Source organism: Schistocerca nitens, chromosome 2 (assembly GCF_023898315.1).
Source record: "Schistocerca nitens isolate TAMUIC-IGC-003100 chromosome 2, iqSchNite1.1, whole genome shotgun sequence".
Taxonomy (NCBI): domain Eukaryota; kingdom Metazoa; phylum Arthropoda; class Insecta; order Orthoptera; family Acrididae; genus Schistocerca; species Schistocerca nitens.
The window spans coordinates 268,643,967-268,666,130 of record NC_064615.1 but is presented as its reverse complement, the minus strand read 5'-3'; the positions used below and the strand labels follow the sequence as shown (position 1 = coordinate 268,666,130).

At 39.1% G+C, this 22,164-nt stretch overlaps 1 protein-coding gene across 1 annotated transcript in view; it reads right to left on the bottom strand.

The window, feature by feature from the left end:
* The window catches only part of LOC126236010 (ryanodine receptor), a 702,826-nt gene that overhangs the window by 356,811 nt on the left and 323,851 nt on the right, over positions 1-22,164 (bottom strand). Inside the window, exon 27 of the mRNA XM_049945018.1 lies at positions 17,511-17,610. Coding sequence (XP_049800975.1) covers positions 17,511-17,610 — 100 coding nt within the window. The remainder of the gene's footprint in view (positions 1-17,510; positions 17,611-22,164) is intronic.

Here is a 22,164-nt window from a genome sequence, read left to right as displayed (position 1 = left end):
TATTTAGATACTGAGAACAAGAGCATGGTCAATGGTTTTGCCATCACTTGTGCCACGATAGTACTGGCTGTCAGTGCAGATCTGGTACTTAGTCAGGTCCTCCCTTTTGTGAAGCATGGTTGGCCAGAAAAACCCCCAGACAGTGCCTTGGATCTCTTGTGTTATTACTTCTCTGTCCAGCACTGCCTTTTTGTGTTTGACAGGATTCTTTTGTCAGCTATGGAGGACACTGCTCCCCAGATTGTGATTCCCGCTTTCTTATGCCATAATGTACTGCGTCTTCTGCATTTCGGTAATTGGGGGACCTCTTGCACCAAAGCTTTGGCCCACTGGCATGTGTATTGGCTGAGCATAGATGAGAACATTACACAGCTTATCACCACTTGTGCTTACCGTGTTCAGCAACAAGCAACCCTGCAGGCATCATTTTCCCCCCTGCCCGATGCCGCACTGCCTATGGGGCTGTCTACATGTCAATTTTACTGGGCCCTTCCTAAATCAGTACCGGCTCATTGTAGAGGACGCTTATTCCAAGATTCCATACATGGTGGGTAGGCCATCCGTGTATGCAGTGGCCACTATTTCGGCCCTGTCTAAGACTTTTGCAGTTGAGGGACTTCCGCACACCATGGTTACTGATAATGGCTCCCAGTTTATTTTTCAAGAGTTCGCATCTTTTTGTTAGGCCAGTGGCGTTTGCCATCTCACAGCTCCCCCATTCCATTCTCAATCTAATGGTGAGACCCAACGTGTGGTTTGGACATTTAAAACTTGGATGCAGAAGTATGTATCTGGCAGGTACCCTGAAGCTGCTTTAGAATATCTTTTGAGTTCGTACCATTTCATTCCAGTAGGGCCAACAACCCAGAGGAGCTGCTACGCGGATGTTAATCACCGAGCCTGCTTCACCTGCTGTATCTAACACTGTGTCTGCTGACATTGTTGGGTCTGCAGTGATTCTGGATGGGTGTGCCTGTCTGGGCTCGTCATTTTGGCTGCCAGCTGTACTGGGTTCCTGCTGTCATTGAGCATCACAGGGGCCATCACCTGTGCATCATCCACACTCCTGACAGGCAGACGTCCCATCACTTCGACCAGCTGAGGCCATGCATGGTGGGGTCTGTTCCATAGGGTCCACTACCTCCCCCGCCCCTGATGCCGCCGTTGCTAGTTCCTGTGTCGCAGACGGTCCAGCACGCACCTCAGTGGGGTCGCTGACTGGCAGATCCCTGACACTGGGGCTCCTCCCTCCACCCTTACTCCTCGACTGCCATTGCTGGTGCAGCCCCTGCTGCACCCGACACTGCAACTGCTGCTGTCTCCATTGTTGCATCCTGTCTCTGATACCCATACTGATGCCACCAGTGCTGACTGCCGACCTCAACAAAGACACTGCTACGGGGATGATGCCGCAATCCCGCCATACAGACTCTCACAAGAGGAGGAATGGCACGCCAACCTGCCCCCTCATCACTTCTGCTCCTACTCGCCAGTGGCTGCCCGCCACATGCTGCAGCAGCCGCCATCATTCGACGAGGAAATGGATGTCAGCACCTTCACTGGCATTTTCCGTGACTCATAATCTAAGTGCCTTATGAGATCAGTGCTTTTTTTTTTCCTTCATGGTACCCATGTTTTTTGGTAGCAGTGCATTTTCTGTGCTGTGATTTTTTTCTGTACCACGCATGTCTTTCTGTATCATGTATTTTTCTACGCGTAGTGTTTTGATGTATGTATGTATGTGGTTTTCCCATCCCCTGGAAGGGAGGAGTGATGTACCTTCACTCATTCTACATCTGATTTCAGAGATCACACGTCAATACAGTTCACAGTTCCACTTCTAGAGGCCACCTGGGTTGGCCGCCTCGTGCACTCTGGTGAGTTGCCAAAGAAACAGTGCCATTTAAGCAATTGCAAATGAGGTCTCCAATGTATTCAGTGCTATGTAATTCACTGCATCTTATGTGTTGCTCTATAAAGTATTATGTTGCATAAACAGTGTTTGTTCTTGCTACAGCAGGAATAAATTGATTATCTTACCTCAGGCTACCTGACAAAAATGTTGTCCTTCTATAAGTTCAATGTGACTGGCTTGCCAACTAAAGTGAAGATCTGTATTTTGTGGTTTTAAAATTTTGTTCACTAGGATGAAGACACAGTACAGAGAAAAAAACTTATAGCAGGAGAATCATGGAACACACAATGATTCAAATGTTGAAATGGATGCACAATAAAGATTTAAACTCAACGGCACTTCTATGTATGAGTTACTGAATGGCACTAAGACCAAGATCTAAGCACAGATTGAAAGGAAATAATGGTCAATGAAATACCAGCAAATACTAAAGGACTACATGGTAAAAAAATGGAAAACGGGAGTGTAAAATGATACAAAAAATGAAGGGAAAAAATAAGTAAGTATCTGGAAAAATGGGGCGTATCAAAATAACGGAATACAAAAAAATGAACACACACACACACATACACACAAATGTCCACGTCTGATGTTGGTACAGAGACAGAGAAACAATTCGGGTATCAGACACAATGTTTTTGTCCTGTGAAAGTGCTGTCCCAAGCAAATATCAGTAATGCACATAATTCCTTTTTGTTAACCTTCATGGGATATTCTGGGATGTGCTTTCCACAGAAGCTGTCAAGAATCACAACCCATCGTAACACAGGCAAGTACCAAGACCACATCTGGCATTAAAAATTTTTGTAGAACTCTGAAAAGACTAATTTGTAAAATGGAAACCTCCAAGAATCCACAGTTTAATGAATATGTTAAGAATGACAAGTGAGTATATCAAAAAGTAACTGCTATGGCAAATTTTCTAGCTAATGACACCTTAATAAGACAGTTTTAAAACAAGTCAATAGCTATTTTGGGAATTGTGAAGACAAACAGTGAAGATATGTGACGAGTAGGATACCATTTTCAAAACTGAAGATTAAGAAAATTTGCTAAATTATATAAACAATTATTTCACTAATGCAAGAATTTCATAAAACTTAAAATTGACAAATCAAGAAAACCCAGAAAGTACAAAAGCTGCTTGTAACATGAAGGCAGATCCAACAAGAAAAACTGATGAAGTACTGAATCAACAAATCTCTAAATGACCATAAGTTACTGAACAACAATAAGCATGGCTTCGAGGCAGGTAAAATACAGAAAAAGCACAACATAGTAGGAGTTAATCTAGATCTCTATGAAGTGTTTGATACTGCCAATGATAGCATTTAAAAAAAAAAAAAAAGACTGGAAGCACTAGGTATTTGAAGGTCTGGCAAAAAATGGTTTGGATCTTACCTATGAGACTGAAAACAGATTGTACAACTGATGTCCTCTTACTCCAATCACAAAATCAGTTTACTTTCAGATGCGAAAGCAATGCGAACAGAAGTACCATACTATTTCTTATCTGTATAAATGATATACACACCCCATATAGTGCCAACAATCTCATGCTGCTCGCAGACCATACTAATGTGATGATAAGTGCTTCAAAGCAGTTACTGTTTACAAATTCTGATGAAGTCCTCCAATATGTCCACTCTTGGTTTAATGCAAACAGGTTGACATTAAATGTAAACAAAACAAATTACATGCAATTTGGAAAAATAAGTCAAAATGTAAATTGAGATCTAGTGTTGGGTGACAAAGTAATAGAGTGAGTAATATCTACAAAATTGCTGGGGTTAATGTTAATGAAAACTTAAAATTTTAATTATCATGTAATAAAACTTGTACAGAAACTCAATTCAGTTTGGCTCTTAGAATTATAGCAAACATTTGTACTTCACAAGATGCCATGACCAGTGAATGAATGAATGTTTTTGAGTATCAATATTATGAGAAGGAAAGTTGCTACTCACCATATAGAGGAGATGCTGAGTCACAGATATGCACAACAAAAAGACTTTCACAATTAAAGTTTTCGGCCATTGGCCTTCGTCAACAATAGACACACTTACGCACGCGTGCAAGCACACACACACACATACACACACACACACACACACACACACACACACACACACACACACACAATTGCAGTGTCAGGCAACCGAAACCACATTGCGAGCAGCAGCACCAGTGCATGATGGGAGTGGCGACTGTGTGGGGGTAAGTGACGAAGGCCGATGGCTAAAAGCTTTAATTGGGAAAGTCTTTTTGTTGTGCCTATCTGTGACTTTGCATCTCCGCTATATGGTAATGACGATGATGTTTTGGTTTTGTAGGGCGCTCAACTGCGCGGTCATTAGCGTACATACAAAGTCCAAATTTTTACACAGTCCAATTATTTCACAATCCAATCTAGCCACTGTTATGAATGATGATGATGATGATGATGGTGAAATGATGACAACACAAACACTCAGTCCCTGGGCAGAGAAAATCCCCAACCCAGCCGGGAATCGAATCCAGCACCCTGTGATCCAGAGGCAGCAACGCTAGCCACTAGACCACGAGCTACGGATGCTATACGGTGAGTAGCAACTTTCTTTCTCATAATATTGTTACATTCCATCCTGGATTTTCCACTGTTTGTTTATGAGTACTAGTACACATCATCAGAATCTGAAAGCACTGTTAATGAGAAGAGGTATGTAGTGGCAAAATAAGTTAAAACAACTTGGTATGACCAGTAAAATGCTGATGAGAAAAGATGTGAGTCACCTTATACTGAATACTTAATTTCTTTTTAGCTGTGGTGGTGGTGGTTAGTGTTTAACGTCCCGTCGACAACGAGGCTTTTAGCTGTGTAAGAAGCCCTCAGAAGTCACTTATTAGGTCTTTGAATCATGGTTTGTCATGCTACCAAAATTGAACTAATAACTCAGGATTTCTTATAAATAACTCTTTAAAGAGTAAGAATACATACTTTCTATTGCCAGATTTGCAGACAACATCCAGGAACAGATACTCAAAATGTCAAAGTAAATCAAAATTTTTTGAATTTTTATGTATACTGTAATCAAACTGTGGCCTAATGAACAACAAAGTTTTTCTTCTGACTGTCCCTTGTAATAATGCTGTGAGATTTTATTCCTAATACATTCCATGTCTATATTGCCTTTTATCTCTAGTAAAACTGCTTTCTGTTTGAAACACAATAACCAAAACACCTGTTTATTATTACAAAAACTGTAAATATTTCCCCTGCACTGAAATTTAGAAGCCTTCAATAATTTCCAACGGTGCCAAGGTTTTGTACTTTCTTTTACTACTCAGTGCAGTTATTAGAATATGTATACTGTAAAATTTTAAGAAATCATCAGGTCTGCATTGTGAGAATAGCTGATGATTCTGTATACTAACATTCACACTGAACAGAAAATGTCCCTTTAAAGATGGTTTCCTGCCATCTCCCACTTATATATTTGGCTGAATAAACACTCAGTAAAAATGGTTTATTGAAAATGGGGGTATGGCTTTGAAGTGCATTGTAGAATTGTAAATGACTTGGTAATACACTATGACATTTTCCTGAAAGTTGCAAAGCCAAAAGTGATGAGTATCAAGAATATGGATTGTTGTTATTGAATTCTGGCAACAGCTAAGACCAATATTCTGTATTATCAGCAATATGTTCACCTGCATAAAGAAATCTATGCACACTTTATGTTGAAAGCAACCAAACAATGAGAAACGGCGAGGAAAAATACTCTTCACCATGCATGCTATTATTAAAAATCTGAAATGTCATTCCCCACAGCACAGTGATAGTATTATACTTTCTGATGATGTGGAATATGAGTTGGTCTAGTACATACATTTTAAAGATGGTAATATACTCAAATGAGTCCTGGTGACAGATAGGATTTGTGTGAAGTGGTGACAAGCAAAAAGTGTAAGACCAAATTGATATGAACATGTTCTTGCTTCAGATTACTGTATGATAGTATTCGAAACGAGAAACTGTTTCATTCTTCATATGTGAACACTCCATGACTTGACTGACTTGACACGCAATGTACATTCTATGACAACTTACTATGTGCTATCAGTGACCATTATTGAACAATGCATAACAGAGGACAAGTATCAGATTGTTCAAGAATGATATACATGCAGAGATAATTTCGGTGTCAACAGATTCTGGATTTTTATGATTGGAACTACAGATAAGTGATATTTGTCCAAACTAGGTACCACACCAATTAATGGAACTACATATGGGGGCTCGATATAGTCAGTCTGCAAGCTGAAGAGCAAGCAGCAGGTGAATACACAATCTCTTTATCCAGTGACACCACAACAAACTCCTACAGGCTGTTTCACATGGTGAATATTGATCTTCCCACTGTAAATGTCTTACATCAGCAGTAGCACAGTACAGGACAAAATGGATTAACAGTACATGGAATACAGAAATTAGTAATTAATAATGGAAGAAAGAAACACAAACAGAATCTACACAAATCACCAAACACTGCACAACAATGTTAGACAGGAAACTGATTCTCAGTGTTCCTCTAGGAGACTTGTAGTGGCCTACTGGGAAAGTCCATTTCCCCCAACATGAGTGCTGTTTGCTCCTCAGTTTACAGACAAACAGTACAAGATGAGCCATATATATTTAGTGTACTTCTGAAGTAATCAAAATGACATGATAAATGAAATATTTGTAACTGATATAACCTGGACATGAACGTATGACCTATACTAAATTATAAATCAAATTAACTGTGTCATCCACCTCAATTGGGAAGACACAAGATTTACTAGATGCATCTCATATGAAGATATTGTAATTCTGACATTTGACAATCAAGACACTCTTGATTTAGATCCTGTTCGTGTGGACAGTGCTGTCCATTTAAATAATCATAAGTTTCCTGATAAGACTGAAATATGCAGCAATAATTACGTAGTCAGTGCTGCAGTTCCTGCTTCTCCAGTCTCAGTCATGTTCAACTTTCAGAAAGTGAAAAAAGTTAAGTTCTTTGCAAACAAATGAATGCTGAAATCTCCTATTATTTAGTAAATATGTACTGAAGTCATGAGGGATTACCTGGAAGCTACTGAGTGTTTATGATCAGCAGTTGCATTCATTTAGAGTGCATAGCAAAATGGTGATTTCTATTTATGTGTCTGTGGTTGTCTGGACACTGCTGTTTGCTCCCACATTTGAAGCCCACTGAGTAGCCTTCCCAATGGCTTTCAAAATGCAAACAGCAGAATTTTGTTGTTATAGTTCTAATCTACATCTACATCTACATCCATACTCTGCAAGCCACCTGACGGTGTGTGGCGGAGGGTACCTTGAGTACCTCTATCGGTTCTCCCTTCTATTCCAGTCTCGTATTGTTCGTGGAAAGAAGGATTGTCGGTATGTCTCTGTGTGGGCTCTAATCTCTCTGATTTTATCCTCATGGTCTCTTCGCGAGATATATGTAGGAGGAAGCAATATACTGCTTGACTCTTCGGTGAAGGTATGTTCTCGAAACTTTGACAAAAGCCCATACCGAGCTACTGAGCATCTCTCCTGCAGAGTCTTCCACTGGAGTTTATCTATCATCTCCGTAACGCTTTTGCGATTACTAAATGATCCTGTAACGAAGCGCGCTGCTCTCCGTTGGATCTTCTCTATCTCTTCTATCAACCCTATCTGGTACGGATCCCACACTGCTGAGCAGTATTCAAGCAGTGGGTGAACAAGCGTACTGCAACCTATTTCCTTTGTTTTCGGATTGCATTTCCTTAGGATTCTTCCCATGAATCTCAGTCTGGCATCTGCTTTACCGACGATCAACATTATATGATCATTCCATTTTAAATCACTCCTAATGCGTACTCCCAGATAATTTATGGTATTAACTGCTTCCAGTTGCTGACCTGCTATTTTGTAGCTAAATGATAAAGGATCTATCTTTCTGTGTATTCGCAGCACATTGCACTTGTCTACATTGAGATTCAATTGCCATTCCCTGCACCATGCGTGAATTCGCTGCAGATCCTACTGCGTGAATCCTCCTAATGAAACAGGTAAAGCAGTTACCACAATTTATGAAACATCCACTGATTTTTCACCATCTTACCTGTATCCACTATTAAAATTAGTGTTTCAATGATTAGAAACAGTCATTATATATCCCTCTTACAATTGCCAGAACCAGTAACAATATATTAACTTTTTACCATATTCTCTTACCTTTGTCTTTGTCTATACATTGTTCTGATATATTCAAAACTTTTCAACATTTATGTAAAAATGAAGTAAGAAAACCATTTACCTGCATATGCAAGATGGGTATCAGATAGATAAATGCAACAGCTCAGAAAGTCTGACCTTCCGTGTGCTGTTACTTACGTCTATCTACAACCCAGTTTTCATCTACAGTAGAGTTATTGCTTTCCTTCATTCCTGTTCATTGTTTCTATCCTGAAATTTCCATAATTGTGGTGTATCTCTACAGTTTGTTGTTGATTGTGATTCTAATTGCAAATTTATGCTAGATTTAGGTATCCAATACTTTTCTTTTTCTCTTCCATTTAAAACTATGTGATACGAATTATATTTTATTTCATGCACTCTGAAATCCTTATCTCCATGAGACATTTCTGTAATGATTGGTTTGCCCTGAGATGCATATAAACATCCTCCAGAGCCATGATGGCAGCAGATGCAGCTCTCACTTTTTATCTGAATACATTATCTTTGCACCTTAGATTAGAGCCGTAAGCAGCGACATTACAGTACACAAATGTAAAAAAAATCACTGTTCCTGTTTTTTGCCTCTTCTGGACACAGTGATGTTTTTATTTTTTTCTGTCACTCATTCTACTGCACCTCTCTTAAATTATAAATGCACTGTTATGTTGCTATTACCTTTTTCTGTATCACTTCTCCAGCTCTTTGTACCTGTGGAATAAATTTTCATTCAAAGGACTTGTTATTATTTTGTCCTCCCAAAACACACAATCCAGTTCTGCCTTGCATTTAGATACTTTACTCCTTTTCCTGATTTTTAGAAGCCAGGTCCTTTTCTTCCCTTTTTTGCATCCATAAATCAACATTTTACAGATTTTGGGGCCATTACTGAGCTACATCACTGGTCTATTTATTTGCTTCCCATAAATCTTCAACGGTACAATGGAACAGGGAAGCATGGCACTCTGCATGCCGTGCCTTGGACTAGACTGCAATAACAAAGGATGACATCCTCACCCATCTTGTTCCATCATGTGACATTTGTCTTCACAGTTGGTACACCTCCTCATTGTTTAATGTCAATACCTTCAGCCCCTAGAGCTGGACAAATGTGTTGAGCATTTATGCTCAGCTGTAATGTGAGTGCCCTCCTTGATTTTTAGGCACTGAGGAACTCCAAATGTGTCCTCTGCTCAGTACATGACATGATCTTCTTCAAAGTCTACTTGAATTCATCACTATATTCATGAGCTGCTCATTGCACTGTTGAGGCAAAAGTGGTACTACTTCGTACAGCTTATTCAAAGATGTGGCCTTCACACATTCAGTTATTATGTGGCATGTTTAGTTAAGAATGACATCCTCTTTGTTTGAGTATGCAGGTCAGGTCCAGACCGGGGAAGCATATTTAGCAGCAGAGAAACACAAGCCATTGGCTGTTGTTTTGAAAACAAAAGGGTATGCTGTTCATTTGCTGTGCACCAATTTTCTGTGGATATTACTTCTTACTCCATCATCTCCTGGATGTGCATCCCAGACAGCAATAATTCTTTTTCCAATATTTGGGCTGTTAACCACACAACCATCTTCAAAGAGAGTCAATGATTGAACTAAAACAACTTCACGCAATTATATATTATGGAGTAAAATTAATTACACATTTTCCTTGCTGCAACTTTCTTGGCTGTATACAAACAATGATTCTTATAGGTGAGAAACTTGTGGAACAATGTCTAGATATCTGGTTACAAGTATGTTCTGCAGCTGGTCTTTTTATGACATATTAAGTTTTTGTTGTGCTGAATTTGAATGCAAATGTAAGTCACATATTTCAGCCTTTGAAAGATACAGGTCAGCTAACAGGCAATATAGTTGGAATTTGCATGAATTTCAATTTAAAATATTAACATATTATGATTCTAATATATCAGTAGCCTTACTGGAAGGAACCATCTGGATGGTGCATGGCATCATCATGAAAGCTAAAACAGAAATTTCCGAATACAATTTTTACGTTATATGTAAGCAGCTCCCTACTGGCCTCACCTCAATTAGGCTTCATAAAACATATGGAAATTTACTAGTCAACTCAGTAATCCTATATTATAGTGTCTCTTCTATCAGGTACACTTACTACTAACAATACATTAAAAAGTTGAATTTTTCTTATGTGCTAGATACTGTCCAAATGACAAAAGAATGTTAAGCAATATGGTTCACATGTCAATATACGTAAATTATCTGTACACAAACATGATATGCAAAAAATGTTAGAAAGGCAATTGAAAATTAATATATTAATTAATAAAACAACAATGCATGCAATATTTCAGTGCTTTCTTATGGGGTAGACACCATATTTGCACAAACAAACAAAATGATCAGATATAATAATTTAATTTTCATCTGCACACAAAATAGCTACTCAAGATGTGGAAATTAGAAGGAGTTTTTAATTTGTTGTCAAACTCTAGTTACAAAAAAAGAAGCAAGATTGCAGCACACTTTGCACAAACATTTAAAAGGAGAAGTACTAAGAAAATCAAACAATTATCATGCTAATAAGAGGTCAAAACTCACTCACAAAAAACTCTATTAAAAGCTATATAAAATCATTAAAGCTATGTGCTGTATATAAATGCATAGGTTTCACAGGAAGGCACTTTACAACAATAATTAAGATTTTTTAAACATTAATCATACATGTGAAGGTGATAAAGCATTCAATAATAAACAAGGATACCTGGAAATATTGTAACTCAATAACAAATACTTTGTGAGGATTCACTTGCTTTTGGTGCAATAAAAACAACATTCAAAACACTTAGAGAAAAATTATTAGTCAGTGATACATCTGTGAACATACCATCAGTGTAAATGTTGCAATACTGATATTATTACAGAACAGATTTCATGCGGCTAAAAATAAATATAATACAACAATAACAATAACAACAATTGAAACCCCACAAATGGATACAAGGAAATATTTCATTCCTTTTTTCTAGAATTTACTGTGTGTTTTACCTACATGTACTACATGGTTTAAGGGTAGGGCACTATGGCCTCCTTGCATTAATGCTTTTGTATAATAACTGATTCAGTAAAAAAATTGTCATATACACATTTCCTTGCCCCTTCAACATCAACACCTGTTTTTTGGCCATAAAAGCTAAGGAAACCCCATTTCATAAAGCCTGTATAGTCTTATATAAAGAGGTGTTTAATTTTATGATATGTGTTAGGCACTCTACTGTGGTGTGAAATCACATACACAGCACATGACGTGCGCTGTTCAGGAGTGCATACAAGCAGCATACTCAATTCCTCCAAGCCAGGAAATCTGCTATTGCAGAACACTGTATTTCTACTGGTCATCTGATGATTTCATCAAATTAATGAATTAACAATTGTGGACAATATCTCACACTTTTGGGACTCTGTTATCAATAAATCAGTGTAAATACAATGTCTGAGACCCTTATCAATCAGGATGTCTGTTTCCAGATAGACAATGCATGGAAACACATTATGGAAAAACTTTGTGCACTGAGTAGCCGGTGTCATTCTGTAATTTTACTATGTGAAAATGATCGATCTGATATGAATGGGGTGAGCTTTCACCATGAAAGGTGCTCACAGCAGTACACAGATTTGGAGCCTACGCACATGCACTCTAGCAACACATGCACAGTGCGAACTCCATACACCGTGTGTATGACACAGGGTTTTAAACAACAGAGCTGTGTACTTTCACCGACATATTCCAGATGGTGGCCAGAAGACTGTGCTGAAATGTCATGGCAGCTAGTTATTGACATCCAGTAGTTTGATCAAAATTTCTTGGAATAACCTATTGGGATATCCTGCCTTTATTTCTCATAAGACATCATTGTCATCATCTTCCTTTCAAGGATTAGGCTGTTGTGTATTCCAAATTCACAAAAAACCATTCCCCTCTGTTTTGTGGTCTTCAAATATCTCTTTTCCCATTTGGTTTGTAGTTCAGGATCTTCTGAGGAATTCTGTGACCTTGCGTTCTCATGGGGTGTTGTCTCCAATCTTCACTATATTTTTGAATTTTTTTCATTCGTGCTGAAAATATTTAATTCTGTTCTAATATCTTCATTTCTACTCATATCTCTTCTTGTGCAGCACTTCATCTTTCTAAGGAACCTCATCTCTGCTGTTTCAGTTTTATTTTCTTGTTCTTTTGTGGTAGCCCAGCTTTCATTTCCTTAGGATAACACAGGAACTGCCATTACTTTACAGAATTTTATGATGGTTTCTTTTTGTACTTTATGGCCGATGTTCTGCTAACGGTACCACAGACAGCTTGGAAGTTGTGTATTTTTTGATATCAGATCATTCGTTATCTTAATTCCTTTGTTTACTTTACATTTCCATTTGTGAAGCTTGAAGTCAACATAAATATTAAAAAAGGTAGGTGATAGTTCACATCCTTGTTTAACACCTTGGTTAGTTGTTATTTCTTCTAATTAATTCCTACCTGTGTTTATTACAATGTGTGTAGTTTTGTAAAGACTTTTCACTACCTACACCACATCTATACAGATACTCTGCAAGCCACAGTATGGTGCATGGCAGAGAGTACCCTGTACAACTGCTAGTCATTTCCTTTCCTGTTCCACTCACAAATATAGTGGGGAAAAACAACTGTCTATATACCTCCACATGAGCCCTAATTTCTCAAATCTCATATTTGTGGTCCTTATGTGCAATATATGTTGGCAGCAGCAGAATTGTTTGGCAGTAAGCTGCAAATGCCAGTTCTCTAAATTTTCTCCATAGAGCACTGTCTTCCCTCCAGGGATTTGAGTTCCCAAAGCATTTCTGAACACTTACGTGTTGTTTGAACCTACCGGCAACAAATCTAGCAGCCCGCCTCTGAATTGCTTCAATGTCTTCCTTCAATCCAACCTGGCACAGACCCCAAACACTCAAGCAGAACTGATGAATAGGTCAGACCAGTGTCCTATAAGAGGCCTCCTTTACAGGTGAACCATTCTTTCCTGAAATTCTCCCAATAAGCCAAAGTCAGCCATTCGCCTTCCATACCACAGTTTTCACATGCTCAGTCCATTTCATATTGATTTGCAACATTATGCCCAGATATTTAAACTACTTAACTATGTCAAGCAGGACACTATTAAAACTATAAGCAAACATTACAGATTTGTTCTTCCTACGCGTCTGCTTTAACTTACATTTTTCCACATTTACAGCTAGCTGCCATTTATCACACCAACTATAAATTTTGTCTAAGTCATCTAGTATCTTCCTACAGTCAATCATCTTTGACTTTTACTGAATATCACAGCATCATCAGCAAACAACAGTAGCTTGCTGCCCACCCTGCCAAATTATTTATGTATATAGAGAACCACAGTGGCCCTACCACACTTCCCTGGGGCATTCCTGATGATACCCTGTCTCTGGGGAACGCACACTTTCGAGGACAACATACTGGGTTCTATTGCTTAAGGAGTCTTCGAGCCACCCACATATCTGTGAACTTATTCCATATGCTCGCACCTTTGTTAACAGCCTGCAAGGGGACACAATGTCAAGTTCTCTATTAGGTGATAAGGATATCCACATTCAAACATAATGTCCCATAGGCTATCCTGGCTCACATGGTCTCAAATTCAATAAAGGCCATAGGGATTTCTGTATTAAATTATTTTTTTTCCCTGTAATGTTTTTAATTGCAAACACATTTTCATTGCATGAACAATGTCATCTAAATCAATTTTGTTCTTCAGCATTAATAGCTTCTGTGATATTCTTCATAAGGTTATTGATTATCTTTGAGTACAGTTTGTAGCCAGTGTTTAGAAGACTGATGCCATGATGGTTTTTCAAGTCATTATGTTTCCATTTTTTGACAAGAGGGATTACTTCTACTGTATACCAAGGGTCTGCGATCCTGCAGTTTGTCCAATATTCATTTATTAATTGTTAAAGTCATTTATCTAGAGGTAACCCTCCACATATCACTGCATTCATTCCATCTATTCCAATAGCTTTTCTGTTCTTCGTGCCTTTCAAAGCATCTTGTAGTTCATCCATAGTAACTGGATCTACTGTTTCACTGCACATACTTTCTTCTGTGTCATCTTCGATCTTCTGTGCACACCAAAAGTCTGTATAACAATTTGCCCATTGTTCATTGGGTATAATGTTCGGCGAGGCAGTGTCTTTTTCTTCCTTGGTGAGGGTTTTCATGGTCCTGTATGAACACTGCTGTCTACTGTGTACGTCATGCTCTAAGATGCTTATGAATGAGTCCCATGACTCCTTGTGTGCTCTTCGAACTGTTCTGATGTTTTTCCTGTAGAAACTTCAAATAAGCTATTTGTTTTTCTTTAGAAGCTTCTGTATTTACTGTGTCCCAAATTCTCTGTCATTTTTCCATATCTGTTTGCTTCCTTCTACCAAGTGCTTCTGACGCTGCTTCTGATAAGATAATTAACTCAGCTCCAATAAACCATGATTCCTTTGACATTATAACTTACATTACTATTTGCTCTTTCTTCATAGTGTACTGAAACATTAGCCTCTTCTTGAAATAAGGCAATGTTTCAAGACATTAGCTTCAGTAAGATTATAATAAGTTTCTACAAATTGCTAAGCTTTCCAACAATGTCTCTCCTAGAGCAAATTAGAAAGAAACACACACACACACAGTTTGTGTGTGTGTGTGTGTGTGTGTGTGTGTGTGTGTGTGTATGTGTGTGTTGACTAGCTGTGAGGAAGGACATTGTCTGAAAGGTTAGCAATGCTTTTTATCTTATTTATGTGCCTATCAACCACACAACTCAACTCAACAGTGAATAGTTACATCTATTACTTCTATTCCACACAGAGCTTTCAAGTACCGTAAAATAATGGGTTTTGTCATATTTCTCTTCCAAGTAAGGTGGTTGACTGCAGAAAGAAGTTACCAAATGGAAAAGACAATTGTACTGACACAACAGGGACAAAATTTGGAGCGAGCCACACTTTGGCAGTGACACATACTGTCTTTGTTCCAAGTTGACAAAAACATTGGTGTTTACTCTTTAACACTTAATTTTGTGAGTCTGTGATTTATTATGTTATGCTATCATGACTGAAAACTGATATCTCTATGCAGCTCAAGACAGGTATACAACTTAAGTCATGGTGTACAACCGACTCTTCCTTTTTTTCTGCAGCATTAAGTGTGGGACTCTAGCTTTAAAAGTTGAACATGTAGGACAGCTTCCACTTTCACAATTGAAAAAGCTGTTTTATACATTAGCTAAGTTCCACAGGGTCAACAATATCTTAAATTGAAGGGGAGTTTCCTCTTGTCATCCACTAAAACACAAAAAATGACAGGCCACATTTTTTAAAGTCCCCAGCTAAAGGACCTTTTAAACAAGAATGAAGATCAGAGTTTAACATCCCATCAACAATGCAGACATGGGGTGCAAACTTGGATTATGAAAGGGTGGGGAGGTAAATCAGTCACGCCTTTTTCAAAGGAACAATCCTGGCATTTGCCTGGAGCAATTTAGTGAAAATCTTAAATCTGGATGGGTGGTTGGCTATCTGAACCATTGTCCTCCAAAATGTGAGTTCAGTGTGCTGACCACTGTGCCACTTCACTTGCTAGCTTTTAAACAAGTATTTTGACAGGAGAAATGGGAAGATAGAGAACAGAGAAACAGTATAATATGTGCAAGTAATGGAGGGGAGGATCCATTTAAATGTTGAGAATATCAGAGAGACACTTTCTCTGATTATATAGTTCTTTCCTCTCTGGCACCCAGAAGGTAGTTATTTGTCTCTTATGGGGAGATTTGTCCTGAAACCTTTTGTCGGTCAGAACACTACTGAAAGATGTTCTAAATGAGATCTTCTGGTATGCTCAATTCAAGCAGATCTTTAGCCACTTTGGTTAACCGCACTGCTTCGATGTTGCTGTATTCAAGTAAGTAAGGGACTGTTCCTTTAGTCCAGTAGGATTTATCTTTGCTATGTATGAGTGAAAGATCACTTTCAGCAGAAACTGTCATTTGTGATAAGACTTGGGTTATCCAAAATTAAAGAGAGCCAATGTGGAGAATATGCTGATGCTGTGAAGAAGTGCTTGTTACCATCACAGCACAGCTGCCTGATTGACAAGAGATGCCAATGGCATTTTTGGAGTGCAAAGGAAGTTTCTGATCAATTTACTTTATGGATGCAGCAATGTTAATGCCATCAGCTACTGTCACCGACTTTGAGCTGGCTGGTCGTAAAAATGCACCACCACCTTCAGAACTTTTCAGTCATTCCAGAATCTGCCCCACAACACATATTTTGGCAGCTTATTCATCTGTGATATGTCATCATAGAATTTTTAAAAATTAGCATTAAAAACTTTTCTCTCCAGTGGAAAAATCTGCTTATATAAAATGGATCATTAAATCTGAAAAAAGTAGATCTGTATAAATTAAAGAACAATAATGTTTTTTCTATGAAACTTTCATTTTTATTTGATCCACTCTTAAGATATTAGTCTGCTCTGACACCCACAGACCATGAAGGCAGTAAAGAAAAATGTGATTAGGTCTACACCAGAAACTGGCCAATACCAGAGTGTTTGATGTAGGAATTAATCATTCACGACAGCCTCTTTTGCTAACTGGAGATCTTAGTAAAACTGATCGATCAGATCTCTCTTCAAACAAATGCAAACATAACAATCATTTGATATGTAGTCATCACCACCAAATATGGCACAAGCACAGGAACCAACACATGAGATTACTGTATTTCCCTTTAGCACACAACAACTGATGAACTCCTCCCATCAAGCTACAAAATCTCAGACTTTTCAACTGAATGTTTTGTAGAAAAAGAGTAACAACCATGTCTACTGTAAGTATAAGAAATTATAAGCTGTAGTATGTGGCACACACTGAAACAAATGTTCTACACATGAAGTGATGTGAAGGCTAAAAATAAAGCACATTAATTAACTACTGAAGCTCAGAAATGCCTCTAGATTGCTCTTCAAAATCTGATACTGCTCAAAATATGTTATTTACAAGTAAATACTATCAGAACACACCATATATAAAATATAATGGCAGTGTACACACAGCTATGCCACTCTGAGTTAGTCCAGTATCAATCTTGTGTTACATATATAAATATAGCAATTTCTACTTTCACAAGTGTCTCAGAATAAAAATGACACAGTGAACTCTTGAAAATATTTCACATGCCTTCACTAAGAATAGTGTTTGTAAAAGCTGTTCTACTTTTCAGATGAATGCATAAAGGCAGTTCATAATCCTCCTGACTTACTGATAGTTCGATCTACAAGATCGAGGAAGACTCCGACCACGTCTCCCACTTGCCACTGTTTGCCGAACGTCTCGGCTTGCCCGCAATTATACTTCACTTCCTTTAAATCAAACAAAATGTAAGTAAGCTCTGGATACCACTTAACACAGTACTGTGAACCTCAATCCCACAGGGTGCCTCAGAAATACTTTTACAAACTTTGGAGCCAGATTCTGCACACCAAAACAAGGAAAAAAGTCTATACATAAACACGTCTGGCAATTTTCATTTTTAAGCTATTAAGGAAATAACATTCTGGAAATTTGCAACTGAAAATGTAATAAAAAATACTTAATTTGTTCTCCACTTGCTCCCACCCTCTTATGCACTCCCACAACGTTTGTCACCAAGTTCTTGTGGAACAATGCAGATTTAAGACTAATGTGTGGGGTGTAATTGTAGGTGACTGTTTAGTAAGTCCATATGTTTTCCCAGCAAGTCTGACAGGTGATATCTACAAAGACTTTACTCAGACCACTCTTCCAAACTTGCTACAGAATGTAGCATAGCAGATAAAAAGAAGTATGTGGTTAGGAAATTTATCACTTTCTTTTAAACACGCTGGAAGATATCTATCATGAAAGCTGGATAGTGTGGAAGAAACCAGTTCCATGCACTAGACATCCCAGATACCTCAATCGTTTGGATCGGAATCTGTGGGGCCACCTATAAAATTGAACAGATTCTTTGCCTACATATCATGAAAGACAGTGAAACCATTCAACACTATCTGAGAGTGTTTGAAATGATACCACAGCAATAATTCAAAGAGTGAGTGCATTTGTAGCAACAAACTGAAGATATTTTGAACAACTGTTATAAGTTTCTGACTTCAGTACATTGTAAAATATTCTTTCATCACTAAGTAAAAAATAAATAATTGTTGGGATATATGTTTCAGTGCACATTCTTGTTCATTTTGGTGTGAGGAAGCCACCTCCCAACTTTTTAAAAATATTTCTGATAAACTCTGTACATGCGTTGCCATATTTGTTGACAACTGTCCGAAAATGCTGCACAACAGAACACAAGCAAAAGACACAGGGATAATGAAATGATGTATTTACAGAATAAGTCAGTGTGTAAATGTATTGATTATCATATGTCAAAGCCATATGTAGTACTGAATGAAAGTAAAAATTAACAATGTTAACAATATTTGAGTCAAAAGACAAATACTTAGTTAATGCAACCAGTATACAATTATTGATGATTTTATTATGCAAAACTGTTTTGGTTGTGCTACTCATCTTCTGAGGCTTCAACAGTTTCTTTTAAGCTTGTAGCAACTTAGAAACACACATCTACAAATGATACAGACTCAAATTTTTACTAATGACATTTGTGCATTCATCCCCAGACAGAACATCCAAGACAATCTGAAGAATTTTCTTGGAGTGTACGCTTTGATGCAAACTGAAAGTTCCATTCTTGAATGAAAGGCACAACCTGTACATGCATGCCTAAGAGAACAGTCTCCTGAGGTCACAGCTGATATACACTCCTGGAAATTGAAATAAGAACACCGTGAATTCATTGTCCCAGGAAGGGGAAACTTTATTGACACATTCCTGGGGTCAGATACATCACATGATCACACTGACAGAACCACAGGCACATAGACACAGGCAACAGAGCATGCACAATGTCGGCACTAGTACAGTGTATATCCACCTTTCGCAGCAATGCAGGCTGCTATTCTCCCATGGAGACGATCGTAGAGATGCTGGATGTAGTCCTGTGGAACGGCTTGCCATGCCATTTCCACCTGGCGCCTCAGCTGGACCAGCGTTCGTGCTGGACGTGCAGACCGCGTGAGACGACGCTTCATCCAGTCCCAAACATGCTCAATGGGGGACAGATCCGGAGATCTTGCTGGCCAGGGTAGTTGACTTACACCTTCTAGAGCACGTTGGGTGGCACGGGATACATGCGGACGTGCATTGTCCTGTTGGAACAGCAAGTTCCCTTGCCGGTCTAGGAATGGTAGAACGATGGGTTCGATGACGGTTTGGATGTACCGTGCACTATTCAGTGTCCCCTCGACGATCACCAGTGGTGTACGGCCAGTGTAGGAGATCGCTCCCCACACCATGATGCCGGGTGTTGGCCCTGTGTGCCTCGGTCGTATGCAGTCCTGATTGTGGCGCTCACCTGCATGGCGCCAAACACGCATACGACCATCATTGGCACCAAGGCAGAAGCGACTCTCATCGCTGAAGACAACACGTCTCCATTCGTCCCTCCATTCACGCCTGTCGCGACACCACTGGAGGCGGGCTGCACGATGTTGGGGCGTGAGCGGAAGACGGCCTAACGGTGTGCGGGACCGTAGCCCAGCTTCATGGAGACGGTTGCGAATGGTCCTCGCCGATACCCCAGGAGCAACAGTGTCCCTAATTTGCTGGGAAGTGGCGGTGCGGTCCCCTACGGCACTGCGTAGGATCCTACGGTCTTGGCGTGCATCCGTGCATCGCTGCGGTCCGGTCCCAGGTCGACGGGCACGTGCACCTTCCGCCGACCACTGGCGACAACATCGATGTACTGTGGAGACCTCACGCCCCACGTGTTGAGCAATTCGGCGGTACGTCCACCCGGTCTCCCGCATGCCCACTATACGCCCTCGCTCAAAGTCCGTCAACTGCACATACGGTTCACGTCCACGCTGTCGCGGCATGCTACCAGTGTTAAAGACTGCGATGGAGCTCCGTATGCCATGGCAAACTGGCTGACACTGACGGCGGCGGTGCACAAATGCTGCGCAGCTAGCGCCATTCGACGGCCAACACCGCGGTTCCTGGTGTGTCCGCTGTGCCGTGCGTGTGATCATTGCTTGTACAGCCCTCTCGCAGTGTCCGGAGCAAGTATGGTGGGTCTGACACACCGGTGTCAATGTGTTCTTTTTTCCATTTCCAGGAGTGTATATCAAACTCAGCATCCAGCAGCAAGCACCATAGTAAAGAGTCAAATGAATGAAGTCTTATACAGTACCATCTTTACTTGGTGCAGCCTGTAAGAGTTACTTACAAGGAAATGGAACTCATCAAAATGAAGATGAACAATTATGACACCATTTTCAGAAATGAAGGACGCTCTACTGTATGTGAAGTAGAAAATAAACACAGTAGACATATGACCCTGCAAATTGCACTGACTTGCATGGCATAGGATACTGTTCTGCAGCAATACAATCAAATGTTCTCTTGGCCTTTAGCAATGACCCATATAAATACTGCATGTTTATAAGCCATTGCATTACCGGCAATTAGTTCAGCTTTGGTTCTGCATATTCTGCATGAATGGTGAAGCTTGGCAGCCTTAATGAAAGCAATGAATAATACACTTATCATGAAAATGAAAACTGAGAGTTGCCTGAAGGGCTCTCAGACTCCATCACTATACTCACACAGTAGAGCAGTTGAGTGTTGGACAGTCATGTAGAGGATCTATACTTGGGTCCTGAACTCACTCAGTTGTGTGTAGACAACTGAGGAACTACCTGGAACCCCATTTATAAAATGCCAACATTTATGGCCACAAGAGGAGTATGCTAACCACAAGCTCCTTGATAATGATGTCCAAATTAAGCCCTAGGTGGATGGATGACACAGTCATCACTTGGTGCTGCTTGAACCCCAGATGCCGTTAAAGATTTGCTTTGCTCTTTCTTTTAAATGAGGTGTACATTTTACTGCACGCATATTATGCTACATCAAAGAAACATATTGCTACAGCAAAAGAGGTACAAACGTTACAGTGTGCAACGTCACACCTGCAATATATAATAATTATTCGACAGTTCACATGAAATTTTAAGATTCTGGGTCACATGTTAACAAGTAGTACATAACAATATTACCAAAAGGATAGACTGCTAGTCTCCACACACAAGTGTTGAGTCACAGACAAGTAGAACAGACTGTTAAGCATTTAAGTTTTCAGCCAAATGGCCTTCTTCCGAAACTGAGAACACACACACACATTCTCATAAATATAACTCACATACACACAGCCACTGTCCCTGGTCGAAAGCTTTAAAGTTTAACAGTCTGTCTACGACTCAACACCTCCTCTGTGGGGTGAGCAGTAATACATCCTTTTCATAATATTGTTGTTATTCCAACTTGCCCTTTCCATTGTTTCATGTTATATATAAGTCATTTATAATATGTTTCAAGAAAATTTTTATTTTTGGGCACTGTCGAAGAAAGAACAAAAATTTTAGAATAAGCTTTATATTATTTGCAAGAAGTGATTACTCTGTTAAAGTCATTTCCAATTTTAAGGTGATTTTTCTACCTTCTAAAATACATATCTGACAAGATAATTCTTGAAGATACCTTGGGCTGGTGACAATAGATTGCAAATTTTATTATTCAACAAATGAAATACAAACTTATTAAATACTTAAATTGTGTGTTTGTGCCATCTTGTCTTTGTCTTTCAGCCATCTCTAACCATTTGTATTCATTTCAGAAATTGAAGAGGGTGCTGCTCTTCTCTTTTGTCTAAACTATGTATAGGATTTCTCTGTCATGCATCTAAGACAATTAATTTTGTTTGAGCTGTTAAGAGAAAACATTGTCAATTTCGAGGTACAACTGCAAATATCCTT